The 20,468-nt window shown below is 42.8% G+C and overlaps 3 protein-coding genes across 3 annotated transcripts; all 3 read right to left on the reverse strand.

Annotated features, from left to right (window-relative positions):
- Window positions 1-4,016: 4,016 nt before the first annotated feature.
- Window positions 4,017-5,470, reverse strand: LOC108058004 (lysosomal aspartic protease). Its single transcript, XM_017142480.3, has one exon. The coding sequence runs from the start codon at window positions 5,388-5,390 to the stop codon at window positions 4,179-4,181; it is 1,212 nt and encodes a 403-aa protein (XP_016997969.2). The 5' UTR covers window positions 5,391-5,470; the 3' UTR covers window positions 4,017-4,178.
- A 6,069-nt stretch (window positions 5,471-11,539) lies between these two features.
- Dh44-R1 (Diuretic hormone 44 receptor 1) lies at window positions 11,540-20,350 on the reverse strand. Its single transcript, XM_017142468.3, has 12 exons — window positions 19,939-20,350; window positions 16,108-16,405; window positions 15,569-15,767; window positions 15,390-15,483; window positions 15,062-15,236; window positions 14,923-14,996; window positions 14,735-14,845; window positions 14,303-14,491; window positions 14,123-14,238; window positions 12,267-12,323; window positions 11,992-12,199; window positions 11,540-11,931 (listed from the first exon to the last, which is right to left on the reverse strand). Exons 2-12 carry the CDS (start codon window positions 16,370-16,372, stop codon window positions 11,905-11,907), a joined length of 1,515 nt encoding a protein of 504 aa, XP_016997957.2. The 5' UTR covers window positions 16,373-16,405; window positions 19,939-20,350; the 3' UTR covers window positions 11,540-11,904.
- On the reverse strand, window positions 12,710-13,531 carry LOC123002678 (lectizyme-like). Its single transcript, XM_044393016.2, has one exon. The coding sequence runs from the start codon at window positions 13,529-13,531 to the stop codon at window positions 12,710-12,712; it is 822 nt and encodes a 273-aa protein (XP_044248951.1).
- Window positions 20,351-20,468: the final 118 nt, after the last annotated feature.

Below are 20,468 nucleotides of genomic sequence, written 5' to 3' on the forward strand. Positions count from 1 at the left end.
GCCAGCATTCAGAGATCAGTCTTTAAGTGTTCAAGAATCGTGAGGCAGCTCTATATTGACGTACCACTTAAAGTACTACAGTAAGTCAAGGAAATGTAAAAAATTCCATGTATAAAATCGAAGCAAAAATTTTATTTTTATTTTATCAAATTAAAACTAGTATACAATTAAATTTTTAATGAAAAAATGGCACTGAATCTGACGAAAAATATTTATTTTCCTTAAAAAACCAACCCTTAGAGTTTTTCATTTATATTATTCACATTAAACCACGTTTCTTGCTTCTCAGTACTCAACAATTTGGTAAATTTAGAGGTAAAACTATTTGTTTATTACAAATATTACTCTAAGCATAGAAAATTGCTTTCTATTTCCAAAGAAATTCGCACTTTGGTAAAGGAAACTTTTGATTTATTGAAAATTTGAAATGTGAAATAATAAATCCCAGTTTTACAGTTATAAATTGCATTCCAATTTTAAAGAAATTCCAACTACAAAAGTTCAGAGTTGAACTGTGAAGTTCAGAGCATTCCAAGAACAAAGTTTCGATGAGGTTTGTTTGCCAAAACTGGGTTGGCCCTCAATTTGGCTTAGGAAACTTGGACTTGCAGCGCTACAAAGATATTTGTTTTCATTTTCCAGCTTGCGAACACACACCCGAAATTAATTGCTATTGGCCCGGCAAGTAATTGGCATTTGGCAATGCAGGTGTCCATGTCCTGGCCCCCTGACCGCATGTCCTTTTCAGGCAAATCGAGCGGCACGCACATGTCCGATGGTCGGTGTCAAAGTGCCTGGCCAAACAAACGACAGGCCCAGCAGGCCGGGTATAGTTTAAATATCCTCTACAAGAGGACTCTCCCCTCTCAACTGTCATAACAGAACGCACAAAACGTCATATTAAAGTAATTAAGTGGCATAACAACTTTGGGGCATGCATAGACGACACAGGACTCGGGACTCAGGTCCTGTGTGCTGGCAAATTGCCTTATTGACTCATTAGCCCGCTTTTGAGCGTCATTAGGCAGGACATTGCGGCCAGGATGGCCGAGAGGAATTTAATAATAAAAACATCCTAGCGGAGAAGGAGGGTCGTCAATTTGCATGGTAATGGCGAGGGGACATTTCTGCCCGACCGAGATTGTACGCATAATCTTAACGAATGATTTAATTCTGCGGGTTTTTCGCCCAGTTTCTGGCGCTGGCAGGCCGTCGTCCTTTTGTGATGATTATCTGGACCTTTGGCCGGGTCCTGGTTATATCCTGCTTATCAAGAAGGGACATGGCCAAATGAGCAGCAAGGACCTGCCACTAAAGAAATCTTCGACTTCAGTTTAGGGCATTTGTTTGAACCAATTACTCCCATTTCACCATGGTTTCGTTTTTGGTTCACTTCCAGTTTGAGGACTTTTCGTTCCATTTCTCAATTGCCTCTACAAGTAAATAAATGAACGTCAATGCGCTCTTCAAAGCTTCCGATTTTTATTAACCATTATTGCATTTTTTTCGACTTCACATTTTTTCAACAAAATGTTTCCGACGAGATATCTACTCTTTTTTTCTGACATATTCATATAATAAATGAAATTTTGTACACATTGAACACAATGGTAAGCAAATACCATTTCACATGCATTTCATTTGCATTTATTTTGGAGGTATTTAAAAAATACAATCACCAGTATAGGCAAAAAATGTTAATAAAGTTGGCAAATAGCTTCCCAAATGAATTTAATTTTATTATATTTGCTGAAAAAGTGGCTCATCAATATTTGATTCCTCTTCAAGGCAATCTGTTTTAATATAACAGAACTATAATGCCACATAAATAGTTTAATATAAATCTGCATAAATAAGATACTTTTTTAAGGAGCTACCCTTCGGCGATAGTTAAATTTTAACCTTAAATTAATAAACTTTTGACCTTTTTGGCGTATGCAAACAGCTTTGACACTGTCAAAAGGTCGTAAACTCCGCGTTCCTCACTTGTTGGCGCCACCCAGTTGATTGTGCAAAGGCCACTTAACGAGTGAAACGCTGCAATGCCTCGTTGAATTTTTCACACTGCCAGGAATTCAGGAGTTTTTGCTGCCATTTAGCGCACATTGCACAACTCGGTTGTAACTGCCTGTATAAAGCCGGCAGAGAATCCTTGAAGCTTAGCATTTGAATGGCTACAACTACAACAGTTTTAGTCCTTCCAACTGTTTTGAGAGTCCCACGGCCCTAACCCCTTTTATTTAACCGGAAAGCTGGCTTTAAAGGCATTCAGGAATCGCTTTATTCCATCGCTTAGATCCCGGAAAATTGCTGCTGCTAATGGCTATTTATTATCGAATATTTGCGCAACTAATGCTGACCGAAAACAGGAATCCGGTTTGCTTTGTTGAACACACACCCGAGTTAAGAAGGTTCGATGGGAGGATTAAGGAATTGGTATACCCTGGATTTCTCACAGGATGCTATCCCACCCAAAAAGGTTAGGTTAAGGTAGGTTTTGGCCACCAAAAGAAAAACCGGCAATTCAAAGGCACGCAAAGTCAACAGTTTTTAAAACCGCAAATGTGGAAGGAGAGCAGGAAAATTCGTCCATGAATGAAAGTGAAGGGAGGCCATAAAAAGGCCAAAAGAAGTCGCCCGGAGAGTATCAATAAAGGCCGTGTAAGCCGCCAGCCAAAGCAAACGAAGGCGAAAGGTCAATGTTAAAAGTGCCAGGCCACAATAAAAAGAAACAGTCGCCGCAGCCGCCAAAAAAAAAAAAACAAAAATGCCGCAAAAATGGGAAAAACTGAAGAAAAGCTGAGGGCGCAAAGGCCAACGATGCGTGCACATAAAAGGGCAACGTCAATACGCACAAATATACATTGTAGATTGCTTGTAAATATATTTATAACTATAAAGTGGGTGGGTTGGAATTTAAGGAACCGAACATAAAGTACCTTAAACTACAAATAGCTTCGAAAACAAATACACAAAAAAGAAACGCCGGGATCAAAAAGATATGAGTATGGTACATTTTTGGTTTCCGATTTCTCTCTCTCGGAAATTCTCATGTTGCTTATATTTCGAGCATGTAAAGTCAAAATTAATATTACATAATATTAAATCGATCATCGTTTCATATCAATTTTTTTTGGGTGTAACAAGAGCTTTTATTCCATATCATGATTTTTATTAATTTTGTAACAAACATACCAAAGTCAAGTTTTCTCTTTAAACCCGAACTACCCATCATCATCATAAAACCTACGCGGTACTTTGTAATTTCTGAGACAGCTCGTAAAAGTCGCTGAAAAACTCTAAAGTATCCGGAAGGATATCGCGACCGCGGTGCTGGGAATTTGAATACAAACGCAGCGCGTCACTTGTAAACTTTAAGCTATTTATTTAATTTTTTTAAAGGCCGCAATTTGCGTTTAAAGGCATCAGTGGAAAACCGCCAGAAGCGTCGCCGTCGAGGGAATTCAGAGAGACAAAGGAGACATTGTTTTTCCAGGGAATCAATTACATCCTCAGTGCGCCCAAGGAACTCATCTTTCTCGTTTCCTCGTCTCGTCCCTTCCCCAGGCCTCTATTTTCAGTCTCTATCGACTTGCCACTGGCTGCAAGCGATTTTTTTGATTAGCTTCCGCCCACACAGAATTCTGGAGGCTGAAGCCATCGCCATTCGAAGGGGACTAATGCATAAGGCAGGCAGCAAAAGGAGCAGCAGGTAATAAAATAATAAAATTCTGTTTTGATTTCTGCCTTCCTTGCCCCATTTCTGGATTCCCCCAGTCCTGCCACAAACATTGTTCCAAATACGATGACGTACACGCGCCCAAAAATAGCAACAGCTTGCTAACAAAAATTGGGGCGAATTATAAAAATTGGGGTATATTGACTAGAGTTATCAGGTTGTCAATTAAGATATATATAAAAATATTAAACTTAATTTACCATAAATTATTTTATTTCATAAGACATATTTAAAAAATATACTTAAGATTATTTTATTAATAAAACATTTCAATAAATAAACACAACAACGCTAACAAAATATTTAAAAAATAAGAGTACTCGCCAGTCAACAGCTTTAAAGCTTTCCTTGTTTTTCCCTGCTTGTTTCAGGATTTTCCGCGTGTTATGGCAACCAGTCGGTGGAATAACAAGAAGCACATCAAACAGTATACATGGCCTCAGCTCCTGGCGTCGGCGAAACCAATGCGATGCCTCTCCATGTCGAATTCCGTATAGTATTTGCCCAGGAAGACATCGCCCAGAATCCAGAGAGGTCCACGGGGCGACGGCAGGTCCACGGCGATGAAAGCCGACGAACAGATCCTTCGATCCTTGTAGATGTCCCGAAAGACGTACTCGTGACCCTCCAAGAAAAACTTACGACCGCCCAGGGCGAAGGTGATTCTGGGCAGATTCGAGATACTTTCGCAGGGCACCAGAAATTGACCGAATTGCGAGGGCGTTCCTCCAATCGATTCATTGATCAGAATGGCCTGATCGTAGGGCAAAGCCAAGAAAGAGGTGCCCGTATCGATGATCACCTCGCAGCCCTGCTGACAAAGCTCCAGATTCCGGATGCTGGCCGACTCCATTTTTACCTGCCAATAGGCCCGATGACTCACCGGCACATAGGTGAAGTTGCCGCGGTAGTAATTAGGATTGGAGCCACCAAAGAAGATGGCACCGCCCTCCTTTTCGCCATGCCTACTCAGGTAGACACTAAAGATGGGTTTCGCAAGCAATCCCTGTTCCATCATCGCATAGAAAGGCGGCTTGATGCGCTGCATGGAGATGCTGCGATAGGCCAGGCCAAAGATGCCATCGAATTTGGCGGCCAGGAAAATGGGACCCGGCATTTCGGTGGCCTCCGCAAAGATCTGCTCCCGAATCTCCAGACCGGCCACTCGAACGGTGTCCGTTGAGAGGAATCCCGATAGGCTGCCACTGCCGTAGTGAATGGCAAAGCGATCTCCTCGCGCCTGATGGCTGGTCGATCTCTTGGCATAGTAGCGATTGTGCACCCGGCAGGCCACCATGGAGGAGGCACAGGTGGCCGAGGGCACCCAGAGATTCGAGGAGCCTGTGTCGAAGATCACCTTGAAGCTCTGCGGCGGAGTGCCAATGGTGATGGGCCCAAAGTACTGGGCATCCAGGTAGTTGCTCAGCGGCGTAGCCTTCACCTTCGCGTCCCACTCGCCGCGGAAATGGCTCACCTCCTCGGCGTACTTCAGGCGCAGCCTGTCCATTCGGATGCCCAGCTTCTCGAAGCGATGACGGGCGGAGGGAAAGCGACGCAGGGGCACGCGGTAGAGCTGCAGACTGCAACTGACCGGAAGCGGAAACAGAAAGAGCAGCGGAAGCAGGAACATCAACGGAACAAGCATCCACATAATGCCATCAAAAGCAGATGAAAATAAAATGTCAAAGCAAAGTTAAGTTGTCACGAGAATGCGGAAATCTGAGTGGAGTGGGAAGGGCAACTACCCTTCATACTTGTTGTTCAATAAACTCAGTTTTAATATTTCCAACGCATATGCCAAGCTTCCGATTTCAGATATGAAATGTTTTATCTACGGTATGAAAACTGGTGTTACCCCTTAGCCAATGTTTCATGGAAAAACTTCTTTATACTCCTTCATAATAAATATATGTTTATTTACACTCCTTCTTATACTCCTTAATAAATTTATGTTTATTATGAAGAAGTATAAAGGAACCTATACTAATCTTTTTATGTTAAAAAGATATTTTTAAAAACTTGTACACTATATACCCCAATCGAATCAAGTATCCAGCAGCATAAAAATTTCCATGAAAATGTAATTGGAAATGGCAGCCGTTTGGAATCGAGCTCAAATCGAATATGTAAGCGAAAAGCGGGAGGGAAACCTTTTCATTGCAGTATGAAAAGCGTCGAAAGGTGTCGAGCTCAAGTCGAATGGTAGTAGAGTATGAAAAAAATGAGCATGTGTAGGGTCTTCTAATTGTAGTTGTTGGCATTGAAGGGCGCTGCTCGATTGCACTTTCATTTCTACTCGTACTCTTGCCATTTGCATAAAGATGTGCTCAATTGCTTGGATACGAATGTCTATCAATATGTTTTTGCCCTTCACTGAAGCACATCGATAAAGCAAACAGCATGAATAAAGCCAGGGCTTTATTCGTCATATGCCCCACGTTGGGCGCCAATTAAAACGTCAGCCGTCTGGCTAATGCGACAATAACGAGGCCTTCAATCGGAATGAGCAGGGAATCGGGGAAGACAGAAATCCCGGAGCCCCAAAAACCTTTTTAGACGGACTCCTCTTGAAAGCCAGCTGTCAATGACAGGACACACCTGCGCTAATGGTCCGGGGAATACGACAATGCCCGGGGTTTCAGTGTCTGCTCCTTGCCATTATTTCCTCCGAGTATTTTCCCAGAAAGTCGCTGGGGGCTTGCCGGCACAATTAATTATTGCATTTTGCCGACTGGCTGAGGCTTTTGGCCTGGCCCAAAAAAAAAAGGATTGGCAAGAATGTCGCCTACCACTCACCTTTTAATTGGAGGCGACTTTTTTTTTGGCCCCAGGGCAAATAAAATTATCGGGCAAATTCAAATTGCATTAAATGCCATTAGGCAAAAAGCATGGCGAGTTAAGCAGGCCCTCATTGAATTAGGCAAACACAATTAAAGTTAAGGAAGAGGCAAACTTTGAGTTTGTCATTCCGGGGCTGTCACAAAAAATCAGTCAGTGGGACAGAGTTGAAGTCAAAAGTCATGTTGGTGACAGGAAATGGAGAGTGGAGGGGAAAAGCTGTCACCGAGTGTCAGGAGCCAAAAGAAAACTTGTGTGTGGCAACACTTGTTGATTTTTGCCGAAAAAGAAACGAAAAGTTTGTCGGTTTTTTCCTCTTCTTTTCGACCTGTGTCCACTACCACAAGGAAAAAGGTAAAACTCTGTCTCAAATTGGAAAGCGGAAATTGCAGGGAGCACATTTTGTATTCTTTGATGCTTATAAATTAGGTTTGGAGTCCCCGGAAAACCCGAAAAGGCAGAGGGGAAAACAGCTCCCTCCTGGCTAATACGAAAGAGATAGAGTTCTTCTGCTGGTAATATACAAAAGGGAATGGTTGGGGATGGCGAAACCCACGAAACCCACAGCTGGGCAAAAGTTTTTGCCAAGAACTGCAGGCCAAGTCGATGATTCAAGGCATGTGGTCTTGGCTTGCCGCTTTTCCACTTGCCAAAAAAACCAATTATAACGTGAAACTTTGCTTCAGTTCTCTATCTATATTTTAGCCACATGGAAAAAAGGGTCTAACTCTTTAAACGGCAGACCGAGAAACAACCAAAAAATATTTAATATATACAGGACGCTGACTTGTTGCCGTTTTAAATTATTTATGGGCCAATTAGTGGGGTCGAAAGGAACCGAAAAACAGGGCAGACTCCCGAGTTTGGGTATCCACATTATTGATTTGTTTTGCATTTTGCACAGACAGCCGCAGAAACTTTCCCTTAAAACCTTAACCCTAACCGAGTTGTTGGCCCAGAGCGCTGAAATATGAATCCTTATTCACTCGGCGTGTGTTTTGTGTGAACAGGAAGACTCGAACATATACACTCCGGCATGCATTTCTACATTTCTGCATTGCAAATGTCAATGGAGCAGCTGGAATATGGAAATAAATTGCCAATGCCACGAGACGACTCGGAATAGTGCGGGGAAATTGAAAAGTTTCCGCCACCGGAGGTGTTACATTTCTCCGAGGATTACGGTCTGAAAGGATAATGCTGTGCAATTTATGAACGACCGCGCGATGATGAATAAGAGGCTAAGTGGAAAATGGCCTTAAGCGCTGCTCTTAACTCATTAACACGTTGATTTTCGCTCTTTAACTATGCGGTCGTCAGCGGAGAAATTAAGCCGTTTTAAAGCCGGGTAAATTGCTTTGCCAGCGGCATTGATTGATATCCTTTCGCCGCTGTGGAAGCAATCAATTAAGCGAACAACGATGTCAAACACTTTGCACTCGGTTTTGATTGATTTTCTTGGCTGCAATAAAAATCTGGAATTTCCCATTTATTCTTAGGTATTTATTGCAGTCGGGATCAGAAATTAGTATATAATATATTGGAGTAGCACTACTCTCTATGGCGACTGTAGGTGACGGGCTCAACTTCGCCTGGCAGCTGGACAGCAGCAATTCGATTTGCATAAAGAATGTTACCCAGTTGCGATGACAGGCAGTGGAAATTGTTTATAAACCGTCAGGAGCAGCAGGATTGAGCAAGTTCTCTCTGCCATCCCCGTTGACAGCTTTAAGTTCCGGTTTTCCCCATCCCCATTCCCTTCACCACAAGTTCAAAGTTTCCCCCGAACAATGATGGAATTGTTTAAGCCAAAGCAAGAGCAAATATTTAATTAGCCCTGGGTCCTCGGGGCAGAGAAGCACTAAGCAGATGAGCAGAGGAGACACACATCCTGCGGCCGAATTTTTCCGGCAACCACAGGCATTCGAGCGTGAGGCACGTCAGATGAAATACACTTTATGGCCAAGGACTTCGGTGGAATTCCCATGTAAGCCGCCATCTAGGCGCTAACTTTGCCCCTATTCATAATACATCGGCACATAATTAAGGGGATTTTTCGGAAAAGGCACAAGCTACACATAAATCACATACAACCTGAATGAGCATCTCGTTCTATGGGCACTGTTTTAATTACTCACGAAAGTTGGTTTTTCTACGCGAAATGTAATATTTATTTCAGACTCTTTTTATGAGCTTTGTCGGCAGATTCACACATTTATACAGAACACTTTGGTACCCCAAAAGAGTTTTGGAACTATTAAAAGTTTTCTATAAATATTAAATTGAATACTTTTTCAACTTTAATATTTTTTAGATGTTTTTGGTTTGGTTTAAATATTATATTAAGTAATCTTTTGAATTTTAAGATTGCTTTTGAATAGACCCCTGTTTTTCCCGATTTCTTCCAGTGAAAAATCAATACAGTGTCATTTTTACGGACCTCGCTACCAGAAACCTGTGTTTTCCTGTTATTTACCACCTGCACTACATTTAAATGCTTTTTATAGGGCCGCCTGCCCTTTGACCTGATGTCTGAGTCTTAAATGCCCCGCCTCTTGAGCGTTGAGAATGGCGTTAATTAAAGCAGCTGCCGAACTGGAACCCGAGCCCGAACCAGAACCCTTTGAAAAAGATTTCATGTATAGTGGCCGCCTAAGCGACTTATAATTGAGTTCCGTTTGCCGCGCTGCTGAAGTTGCCATTTTATGCGCACAATTTGGTTAATTAAAATGCTACAATTGCGTTGGCATTTTTGTGGCGCCTCGTTTGAGTGCCAGCCGCCGCCATTCGCCCCTCTTATCTGGGTCCTTCAGGTGCTGCTGGTGGCAAGTGTCCTTGTCGCTGGTTGGCAGGCGAAGGATCTTCAAGGCGACAGGCGGCACACGACGCATATGTATACTGGAATGTTGAGGGAAGTTCGAAAGTTGAGCGGGGGCATTGAAGTTAAGGACCTGCCACACATTGATGTGATTCCATTTGCGACTTTGCCGCACTTTAAACACAAGTTTCGCCACCAGTTTGTTTGTTTGGCTGTGTTTTCTTGCACTTGATTCTCTTTAACTTTCTGTATAGTGGCACTTTGGGCATTTCAATTAGGCTAAGCACGGAAACACGGCTGCCACAATCGCCACTTCCGGCGGATATATAAAACCACGGAGCACGAAAAGCGGGCGAAATAAAGAAAGAAATCTCTGCATATCAGATGAAGAGCAGAACAAACGCTTCGTACATATTTCGAGCACATTAAACATTTATTTTTATTTTATTTCATCCTATTTTGTTTCTCTTTCGACATGCATCTCTGCAAACGGAGCAGCAGTTGGAGTGGAATATTTACATTTGTATTCAGCTTGGAATTCTTTTTTTGTCTGGACGTTGCTTTTGTCTGCTCTTTGCTCTAGTATTTCTATACCCTGTGATTTTTTGAAGTAATGTGGTATGTAACAAAAGGAAATAAGCAAACGCGGATCCTCGGGGGAAATGTGGTATTTAGAAAGTGCGCAAAATAATGTTTTTCTTGATTCGACACCGGCTTAAATAATACAATCTACCTATCTCCCACATAGACACTATTAATTTAATCGTTTTCACATTTTCTCAGGTGAATGGCTCAGATTGTGATTAAAAGATTTAATCGAAGAAGGGCCCAAATGGATTTGTACTCACACTCCTAAATTTCAGCAGCATCTGAGGGTAGAGTAATTGGAACAGTGTATTCTGAAAGCACTGATTCGAAACAGCATTGTGTAAAATTAATTATACACTTATCGTCACCCAGTAGTCGACGATATCATGCACGTTGCAGGCTGCATATTACATCTATTCCTTTGTCCTGCAGTTCATTAGACTGGTTGAGGGGGATGTAATGAAGACCCAAAAGGCCAAACTAGATAATTTTATCTAAAGCTTCCAATCTGCCTACGAAGAATTTACACAATGGATTATGTTGTAAACTATTGAGTTCTCTTGAGCTGATTTTGCTTAATCAAACTACTCATGTGGTAATTATCCAATTAAAACTTACTAATTTGCTTTCCAGAAATATGAGTAGTTAAGTTCAAGCTAAGGATATTTCACAATGGGTATTTAAAAGTCTGACCTAAAAGCACAACCGTTACGGTTTCTAGTTTTTATCTGTACTTGCATGGCCGCTCCTCATGCAACATTTATGAGCATTTTGGGGCACAACTGGCAGTAGTTTCTATGAATTTTAAGAACGCCGAAATGTGTGCACCGTTTTCAGCTTAATATTTCCATGGGATGGCTAAGTGCAGAAGCCATTTGGATGCTAAGTTTCCCAGAAGTTGACCTTTAAAGCAATTGAGCTGATGGAGCAGAGGAGGGAAACCTTTTTCCCAACTTGGGTCAATTAACTCATTAAACTTTGCTATGTTTTGCCTCGCTCAGGACCAATTAGCGAACAATTAGGCCGTCTATGGGCTGATTTTTCACCAGCCACCAAAAATTCTATAAATTATAAATGTAATTGAGCGAAATTAAAAGGTGTGAGAAAGGGCTGCTATTAAATGGAACTCTATTAAACAGCTAAAAGCTTGATGGAATATTTAGAGCCATATTCAGAATCCATGAAAAACCGTGAGAATATTTCCTTTATCCTGTCAGCTTCATAAAATGTTGGTTTTGATGGAATGTTTGGCCCACCAAACTTTTTGTGCGCAGATTATCGTAAAAGATTTTGAGTTCCGTGCCGCTGTATTGTTGGCTTGCCAAACTGTTGCATACTTTTAGAAAAGTTGTGAAGAGCGGAACATGTGTTTGCCGTGTCAACTTTTGCCCTCAACTTTTTCCATATTTCTAGCCGAAACAGCTACATACATAACAGCCAAGAAGATATTTCCCGGAATTTTTAAAGAATACACATCAAAGGACACGAAGAAAATCCCAAACCCAGCCACACAATGAATTCACCCCACAAAGAAAAACGCCAATCGAGTACACCGAAGTAAATAGACCATTTATTTAGATGCTCAGATTTCGTGTTCATACAGAGAATTAATCCATTTGCACATTGAGTTACATTCAACAGCTACAGAGTACATAGCACGGGTTTTTCCTATGGTTTGGGTTTGTGGGGCTCTCAGCAGTTCACATAGACGACATCAAACAGTTTAAAACGATTGACCTAACTTAAGTTGCTTTCCTTGCCTTTTCTGCTTGGTACTTGGTTTCGTTCTTTCATCGCACTCCTGCCTAAAATACAGTACTAGCTAACTAATCGCACTCGCAGATCTCGATCTCGATCTGCGACACGGAAGTGGAATTCAATGAAAGTTCAGTCTCTTAAGATGCAGTTGCTAGGGATTTGTCTAGACCGAGTTCTCCTCGAGTCCTTGCTGGAAATGGAATTGGAATTGCAATGGGAAATTCACAATGATTAGTGGACTGATTCTCACCCTCATCAGGGGACTAATGGCCCGGGGCATTACGCTCAGAGTGCTGCCGGAACTCATGGCATTCGGCGCCAGAGTGGGCATCGTGTGCAGGGCATTGTTGGATCCGCGGTGGAGCGACAGTGGTGCATGCTGACCCACCAGCGTGGTGGTGGTGGCCGAACTCACGCAGGACTCCCGCTTTCCGCGTCCATAGTAGCTGGTCAAGGGTCTGCAAGGGGGGTTTGTGGGGTCAACAAATCCCATCACTTCTTACACAGTATTATCAAATATCTTACCGCATGCTCTCGGCTCGAGGGGAACCACCGCCCTTCGTGAAACTTTTCGTCGTGTAACTGCCAGGATTGCAAAGAGAAAACAAATTTTCAATGTATCCACAGTCAAAAATAAAAGTTTTGTTTAGGAGTAAAAGCATTATATTCATATGCATAAAAATATGAAATTCTTGAAATTTAATACTATGTAGTGACGATTGCACCTTTAACGTACAAAAGATCTAATATCAACATTTGTGACGAAAAATTATAATTCATGCGATTAAATATACATTTTCTAAAATTTGCTCATTCCCTTGCCTTAGCAAACTATCCCTGACCGCATAGTGGCTTGAAATACTGCTATAGGCGTATGGGATTTAGTTTAAACTAAATAGAAAAAGGCATCTTTAAGTCTAGTTTGTCCTCTAAAAAGATCTAGGAGGATGGTCGTTTATTTTATACAGTTATTGTTCAATGAATAGCTGTGCTAATTTCTCTTCGATCCAAGGCATAAACATAACTACATTTGTGTAGACTGTTGGATAATTGGCGACACAGGGTAAGGGTCTCCAGGAGACAATGCCCAGCTGGATGGCTTCGGCTTCGGAGTCGGTTACCAATGGGCCGCCACTGTCTCCATAGCAAGCTCCATCGGGTTGTCCGGGGGTTTCAGAGCAGACATTAGTCTCGTGCAATGGTGCGTTATAAGGCACAATATTCTTGCATTCATTCCATTGAACGACGATAGTTTCTACTGTCTGCAGTTTCGTGGCCGGCAATCCAAAGTTGTTCAGACCCCAACCGTAGATTTTTGCATTTCCATTGACTTCGGTATTCACAGAAGGAAGATTCACTATACCCACCGGGTTGCTGCCATCCCGGGCTACGGCATTCAGATTGAAGGCCTGATTTACGTCCAACAGGATCAGACCAATGTCGTTGGGTCCTACGCCACCGTTGTAATCTTCATGGATCACGTACTGGGCGTTAGTGAACTCCCGGGTCTGGACACCACGCCGGTCGAGGAGGTTGTGGGCACCGCAAACGGCTTTACCTCTAGTGCGAGTCAGACAATGACCGGCGGTCAAAATGGCCCTTTTGTTAATCAGAGTTCCTCCACAGAAATGTAAGTTGAGTACGTTCTGCAAGGATACCATATAGGGCGCCTCTCCCTTTTCCGCATCATGACCGTTGATTATGCGACCCTCAGGGAATCCCCACTGGGGGATCGAATTGGCCGATACTGAGGCCAGAGCCACTGCCAATAGAACCACGAATTGCTTCATTTTAAGTTCTCTGTTGAGTTTGCTGCACTGCCAATTCGCTCAGCGTCTTTTATAGAAGTCAGCTATCTTTTATCTGAGTTCGAACCATTCAAAGATCTTTTGCTTATCGTTATCGCTCAAGCGATTTATGATCCTGATCGTTGGTCCTGTAGATTGGTGACCTTGACTGATAAGCCCGATAATCTTTCAGCGCGTGCAATCACTTCAGATTCGCAAAAAGGTTTCCCTGCAGTCGATTTGTCTGGTTTTTGGCTTAAGTATCACCAGGAGAGTGGGCGACTACTATATATAGACGCGGAATTGAAAACCGGCTGGTGGTTCAACCTTAGCGACAGATATCGCAAAAAAATAAAGCGATTGCATGTTCTCCAAATTACAATTGGCTTGGCAGATTGAATGTATTTTCTTGATATGCATTAGAAAAATAAAATATTTTTAAAATGAATATATACTATTTCTAAATGTGGACATATTAATTAAACATTTACCACTTCCTTAGAAAAATGTATTCTTCGAAACTAAACCTTCTTCTGAGTACAAGTTTTCGTTCCCAAAGAACTGTGGACAAACTCAAAAGTTAAAACTACTTACCGTCGGTTCTGGTTCAGCTGGATGTTTCGGGTGTCCCGCCACGTGGAAATGTGGTGTCTGAGAGCATTTCGCACCTCCGAGTTGAGGAAACAGTAGAACAGCGACACCGAGAAGCCCTGTGACACACACACACATTCCCTTAGATAAACAGAAGTTCTGGCTCTGGCAGACAAAACCCACCTGAGTGCTGAGCAAAACCGCTCGCAGTACAGCAAACATGTGACCCATTACGCCGGACTCCGATGGACCGGCCAAAACCACCAGGTAGGTAATTCCGAAAAGGGGGATGAGCACAAGCAGAGCCTTGGCCGCTTTCCGATACTGACGAGTCTCCACTGTATTGGCCGAGCGCAGCTTTGTGATAAGAACCTGAAAGAGCAGCAACCCGATAATCTGGCTCACTATTTTTGACAATTTACACTTGGAAAAAGAATGCATTTTAAAAGCTCTTAGCTCGAAAAACAAGTAATACAAAATAAGAATGATACATTATATACCATCTGAGAAATTAGAACCTAAAAAAAAGCCAGCCTGATAATCTTACAAAAATAAAAATCAAAATCAAAAACCCTTCTATATCTACATTTTTTTCTGTGTAAAATCCATACGCACCCACATGATGCGCAGCAGGAAGGTGAGATTGATGATTAGCACCGCACAGACGGGTCCCTGGTAAATCCAATCCACGTGGGTCTCCTGCATCCAGGGGCAGTTGATTTCGTACTGTCAGAAAAGGAAGCAGAAAGAAGAGTAGAGTCTCCGGGGGTAATCCCCAAAAGCAAATCCCCGAGCAGTCTTACCTTTTCGGGGGCGTCGTAGGTGACCGTCAGACTCTTGGCCACCGCCCAGGTGACAACAAACAAGGCAGGACCACCTGTCATCAGAAGTTGGGGGGCATTCTTAATTGGCTGGCAAACTTCCAGGCATCCAAGCACTTACCCCAACCTATGGAGGCGTAGATATTGAATCGCAGATTGTCCCCCGAGAAGGTCTTGACCACCAGCATGTACAGATACAATCCCTCGACCAGCATCCAAAAGAAGTTCGTCAGGGTGAAGAAGTGGAAGAGGGTTATCAATGCAATGCAGCTGCCCACTCCACTGCGGATGGATATCTAAAGATTACAAGATAACCTCTCTTGAATTACAACCATTTTTAGCCTGTCAGCAATGCCCGCAAATAGCTTGGACCTTTCAAACTCAAGTATGATTTAATAAGACAATTAAATTGCAATTGCAATTATACCGCCGACATAATAAGCACTCACCTGGACGGACAGCAGGAGTATCCAGAACAAAGCCGACATGATGTACGTGAAGAACAAGTTGGCGTGAATGGTGTTGCGCAGGCAACGCAGCTCCCTGCGGCACAAAGGGCAAAGGACAAAGGACGGGGGGCAGTAGGGGGTTAAGCAAAAATAGAGGCCAGCAAAAGGGGGGGACTCACTTGAAGTAGGCGAAAACAATCAGCGCCAGCGAGAGCGATACCAGACTCAGGGTATAGCCAATGTAGTAGATAATGGTGGGCAGCTCCACGATGACCTCGAACTCCGGCACCGATTCGGGGGCGGGGAGGTGGGCGCAGGCATCGTAGTTTGTGTACTTCTCCCAGGTCCCATTGGCGTGGCAGAACCTCGTTGCATTCTCTGGGAAAATTCGAAGGGGATGTTTTGAACCTCTAATGCAAATTAGATATCGGATTATATTTATATTACAATCCCAATGATCTTTACAATCATGTTTAAAAATGTAAAAAAATTAAAATTTATTTTATCTTTAATTAAATTTTAATTTTGATGAGTAATTTATCTTAAATTGAAGTTCGCTTAGACTCTAAGTAAAATGTTAGATTTCTGCATACAATCCAATTTCTAATAATGACCTTTTAAATTACACAGTTCAAAGGCTTCGTTATTAAATTTCCTAGTGTATAAGTACACAGGACAAAGCGCAATTTCTAGGGGTACTCGGTTCACTTGCACTTACTGCTGCTATCGTAATGAATCCCCTGCAGCTCGTCCATGCACTGGAGCACCGCCAAGGTTCCTCGGGCTGTCCTCGGCCAGCACAGGATGGAGTCGAACTGGGTGAGGCAGTGGTCACTGGCATTGCCATAGGTCGAGGCTTCGATGTGCTCCTGCACCAGACACTGCAGCTCCACGCTCTCGCCGATGCCATCTAGGTTGTGCAGCTCCAGGAGCGGATTACTCCCGCTGGCATTCACCGAATCGATGTGGTCGTGGTCACTCATTCTACCACATCCTGGTATTCAGCACTTCGGTTACTAAAAGGGGTTAGTTAAAAGTTAAATTTCAAAAAAATACCATTAAATTGCTATTTAAAACAATGTTTCGAATTTTGAAGAAATATATTTCTATACCATTTAAGACTAAAGTATATCTATAAATTATTAACTTCCATGTTAAATTTATTACTTGGTTTTCCTTTGAAATAAATTTATTCTTCAATATTACAGACTTATTTATATTAAACCTTAACTTAACCCAAGGTTAAACTTATAAATTGTAGTAAATATTTAATTGTGGGATACAGAAATAACTTCCCAGATAAGATATGATTTCCTGGCCATTTCCCTTCGAATTGACAATGCTCAGACCACTCCCTTTCCGAATTCGTTCAATCAGAAAGTTATAATTCCCTCAATTGTTAGGGGATTCCCCGGTTGGCGGTTGGCTGAAACCAAGCTGTCGGGCAAAGTTCAATTGGCAACCCTTCTGCCTTCTTCCTTCTGGCGCCGCAGCCTGTGGCTTTTGGCCTGTGTGTGTTAATTGCATTGGCCATGTTTCACCGACTCCGCTCGGCCACGCCCACATCGTGGCTGGCTTAAAGGCCATAAATTCAGTAAGAAGCGTTGGCTTTAAGGCGGAGACCATTCGGAGGGAAAACAGGGCGGCCAGATAAGTAAATGCACACGGCCCAGTGCCATAAAAATTCATTAGTTTTGCCATCAAAGGCGGACAGAAGCGTCAGCAGATCAGAGGAATGGCAGCCTTTCGCCCTGTTTTTCGGCTCTACTGATATGGGGGCCATAAAAAGCAAGTCAAAGGGCCCCAGAGTCAAGGTTGATGGTGATAGAAATTAGAAACGCTAACTTCCTGCCAAATATTGTGGGTTGGTCTGCCCTGTTTGGGGTTTCCTTCGCCTCCGAGACGAAATCTCGCATTTATGTTCTGATAATAAATGGCATAAATGATGCATCGTTATGTTAATGCACGACATAAAACTGGGCGGGAAATAAGACACACACACATCGTGTATTAAATATGTAGGCCTAGAAAAGCTATCAGGCTTGCTGTAAAATCAAAAGCGGAAGTGGTTAGCACTTTGGGAAAATTTTAAGCCAACCGGAAACCGCATAATTCCCAGGGGAAATGCCAAGGAATTTAAGTCTATTTCAGCTGAAAATGCTTAGCTTTTAAGTGCCGTCCAACCCGAGCCAATTACTTTCTGTGGAATTTCCGATTTACTCGGACAAGAGCACATTCCCCAGGCGATTTTCTAATTGGCACAGGAATTTTCCCAGCCACAGCCCATGAAATATTAAACCCGCAGGCAAATTGAAAATTCCGCCCAGGGTGCTCTACTTTTGGCTCCCACTGTGGCTGAGTCTGTGCCTTCGCATTTGCCCGGTCCATTGTGGCTCCTTTGTTGTTTTTCTCGTAAATTAACGCAATGCATGTACATAAAACAAAAGGCTGGCTGATTATTACTGCACGGCACATGCCTGCACGTCTTTTCCGGAGTTTCAGCCAAGGTCCTGGGTCCTGGGTCCTGGTTCATTAGCCGCCTGGTTACTTATAACACATACGCCCCGTTGCCTCTGCTTTTTCCCAGCTTTCCCAGATGAGTTAAGACAGCAATATATACAGACCGCAATTTTAAGTTGAAAACACATTTTGAGAAGGGAAAAAATGGAAGAGGAGCTCGCCTCTAATTACCTCATAAATAACGTGGCGAAATTAGCAGGCCTAAATTACGGCCATAACATCTAACTAATTGCATATTTGATTTCAATTCATTTGGGGCGACAAAGAACCCAAAACCCAGAGACACACATTTCAAATCAGCGACTGGATGCAAATTCATTCTGACAGCTCGCATGGACAAATCTCATTTATGACCAGACAATTTGACGAATGTCCGACCGGCGGGAAAGCGGAAAAGCGGATAAGGGGGGAAAAACAAATTCAGCTTGGTCGAATCAACGGCGGCATAAAAAGGACATTACCACAAATAACCGAAGGCATAAGAAATGCTCCGAGATGGACAAATCGCACATCGTTCCTTCTGCTCCTCTGCCCGCTTTGCTCATCCTATTATAGAAGATTGTATCTAATCTCGTACGATTGCACACAATGGATTTGCCAAAGGCGACACAAGCGAAAAAAAAAGATAAACTAGGGGATTGCTGGGGGGATTGCTTGTGGGTTCTTTGCCTTTCTTTTCTCGCCCATGTGAGAGTTTCTGCAATTTCCGGCTGCTATAATGCTTATAAATGTTTGCTCGCAATTGCCGGGGATTTCTTTGGGGGATTGAAAATATAATAACGCTGCAAATAGTGGCAAGCGTTCGCACTTTCCGCATTTAGCCGATAAAAAGTATGCAGACAAAAAATTAAATTCCATTAAAGGCTGCCTTTTTTACCTCTCATTGCATCGGCAGACATCGGAGGGAAGTGCTATTTTCGGATCTCATTAATGTAGCTCATTAAATTGTATATGCAAAAGCCCGACAGAGAGGACGTGGCAGAAAAAAGCAGGCATTTAAAATTTATAAACATGCCACACAAGAGACCAGCAGCACAAGCACATTACGTATACGCCGCATGGACAAAGGAAATGCTGGCAGAAGCGTATAGAAAGTTTGTAATTAAATTGCTCATTTGGGCGTGGAAACAATGTATTCGATAGGGAATACGGAGGGAAATGTTCTTAAGGCTTATATATAATATTCAGCATACTGCGTACAGTGGAAATATATGGCTAATTCTATTCATTCTCCTTGAGGGGCGGTTAAATTTTATTGTTCGGCACTTTCTCAGCGAGAACTTTCCCCCGAAAGGCCGATAAGGAAAAGCCAGTCTAGACAAGCCAACATCATAATTTGCAGGCACGCACTGCCATTTCCATTTCCGTTTCCGCCTCTGCTGGCCACTTGGAAAGCTTAAGTCAGCACATATCCTTTGGCAGGAGGATAAGGATGTTTTAAGGATGGGGCAGATACTCCAGCGCTTGCCAACAAGTGTTGCGTTTTATTGTCTGGCCTTTAACGGCTCTCCATTGTGTGCGGCACGTGTGCAGGCGACTTGCAGTTCGGGAGCTACGTGAGGGATCTCCCATCCCGAGGATAGTCCCGGCATAAGCCCATAAAAATTCAGCCACAAAAGGAGCGAACCTGGGCTACCAAATCTGTTATTTATTGGTCCAATAAAAATTTTGGTTTAATGCATTACAAGTTGCCGAAATGCCAGAGATTTACTCGCAGCCCGCAGCGGAAGTCCATAAAGCTGAGGGCAACAAGTCGTTCTTCCTGGTTATCAGTTGGTTTATTAGAGTGCCTGAAGGGATGGGGGATTGCTGATTGTGGATTTCTGTTTGGAATTTTCCAATCGATACTGCAAACACGCAAAACAAAGCCTCTGCTGCCCCCCAAAAACCCACTTTCAGCCGCAGAATTTTCGCTTTTGTAAGCGATTGCATTGTTTTCAGCAGGTGGGCGCTGAAAACGTGTGTGCGTGTGTATGCACTGGCATTTTAATTAACCACAATTTGTATCCCTTTTCCCGGAATTGCCTACCTTCTGCTCAGAAACTAAGCTCGTATCCGCAGAATGGGATTTGGAATTCCTTTTGCCACTCCCTCGACTTTCAATGGATATCCTTGGTTTGCCTGGGGTTTCTTGTACGAAGGGACTTTTCAACTGACCACCGAAGCCACAAGAGGCGGGTCCTTTGTCCTCTCGGCCACTTACTTGACCCGGCTTAAATGCGTTTAACGCCTTCTAAGCTGCGAAATGATTATGTTTAAGCTGTTTTCGCCGGAGTGGGCGTTTATTTCTAGTTGCCTTGGTTATTGGACACACGCCCACACACACTGGGCCGAAACTTTATTGTGTTCACATTTATATGCAGGATTATTTGTTATAGCGACACTTGAACCCATACGAAACTTGCTGTTGGCCATTGACTTTGTGAAGTATTTCGGAATAAATGTGTTATTCATTTCGTTGATATTTTATTTTTTCTCATAGCTCATTTTTTGAAAAACTATAGTTTCCACTCTAACGGTTTTGAATAGTCCACTGGTTAACCGCAATTTTCGAAATTC

This window comes from Drosophila takahashii, chromosome 2R (assembly GCF_030179915.1).
Source record: "Drosophila takahashii strain IR98-3 E-12201 chromosome 2R, DtakHiC1v2, whole genome shotgun sequence".
NCBI lineage: Eukaryota > Metazoa > Arthropoda > Insecta > Diptera > Drosophilidae > Drosophila > Drosophila takahashii.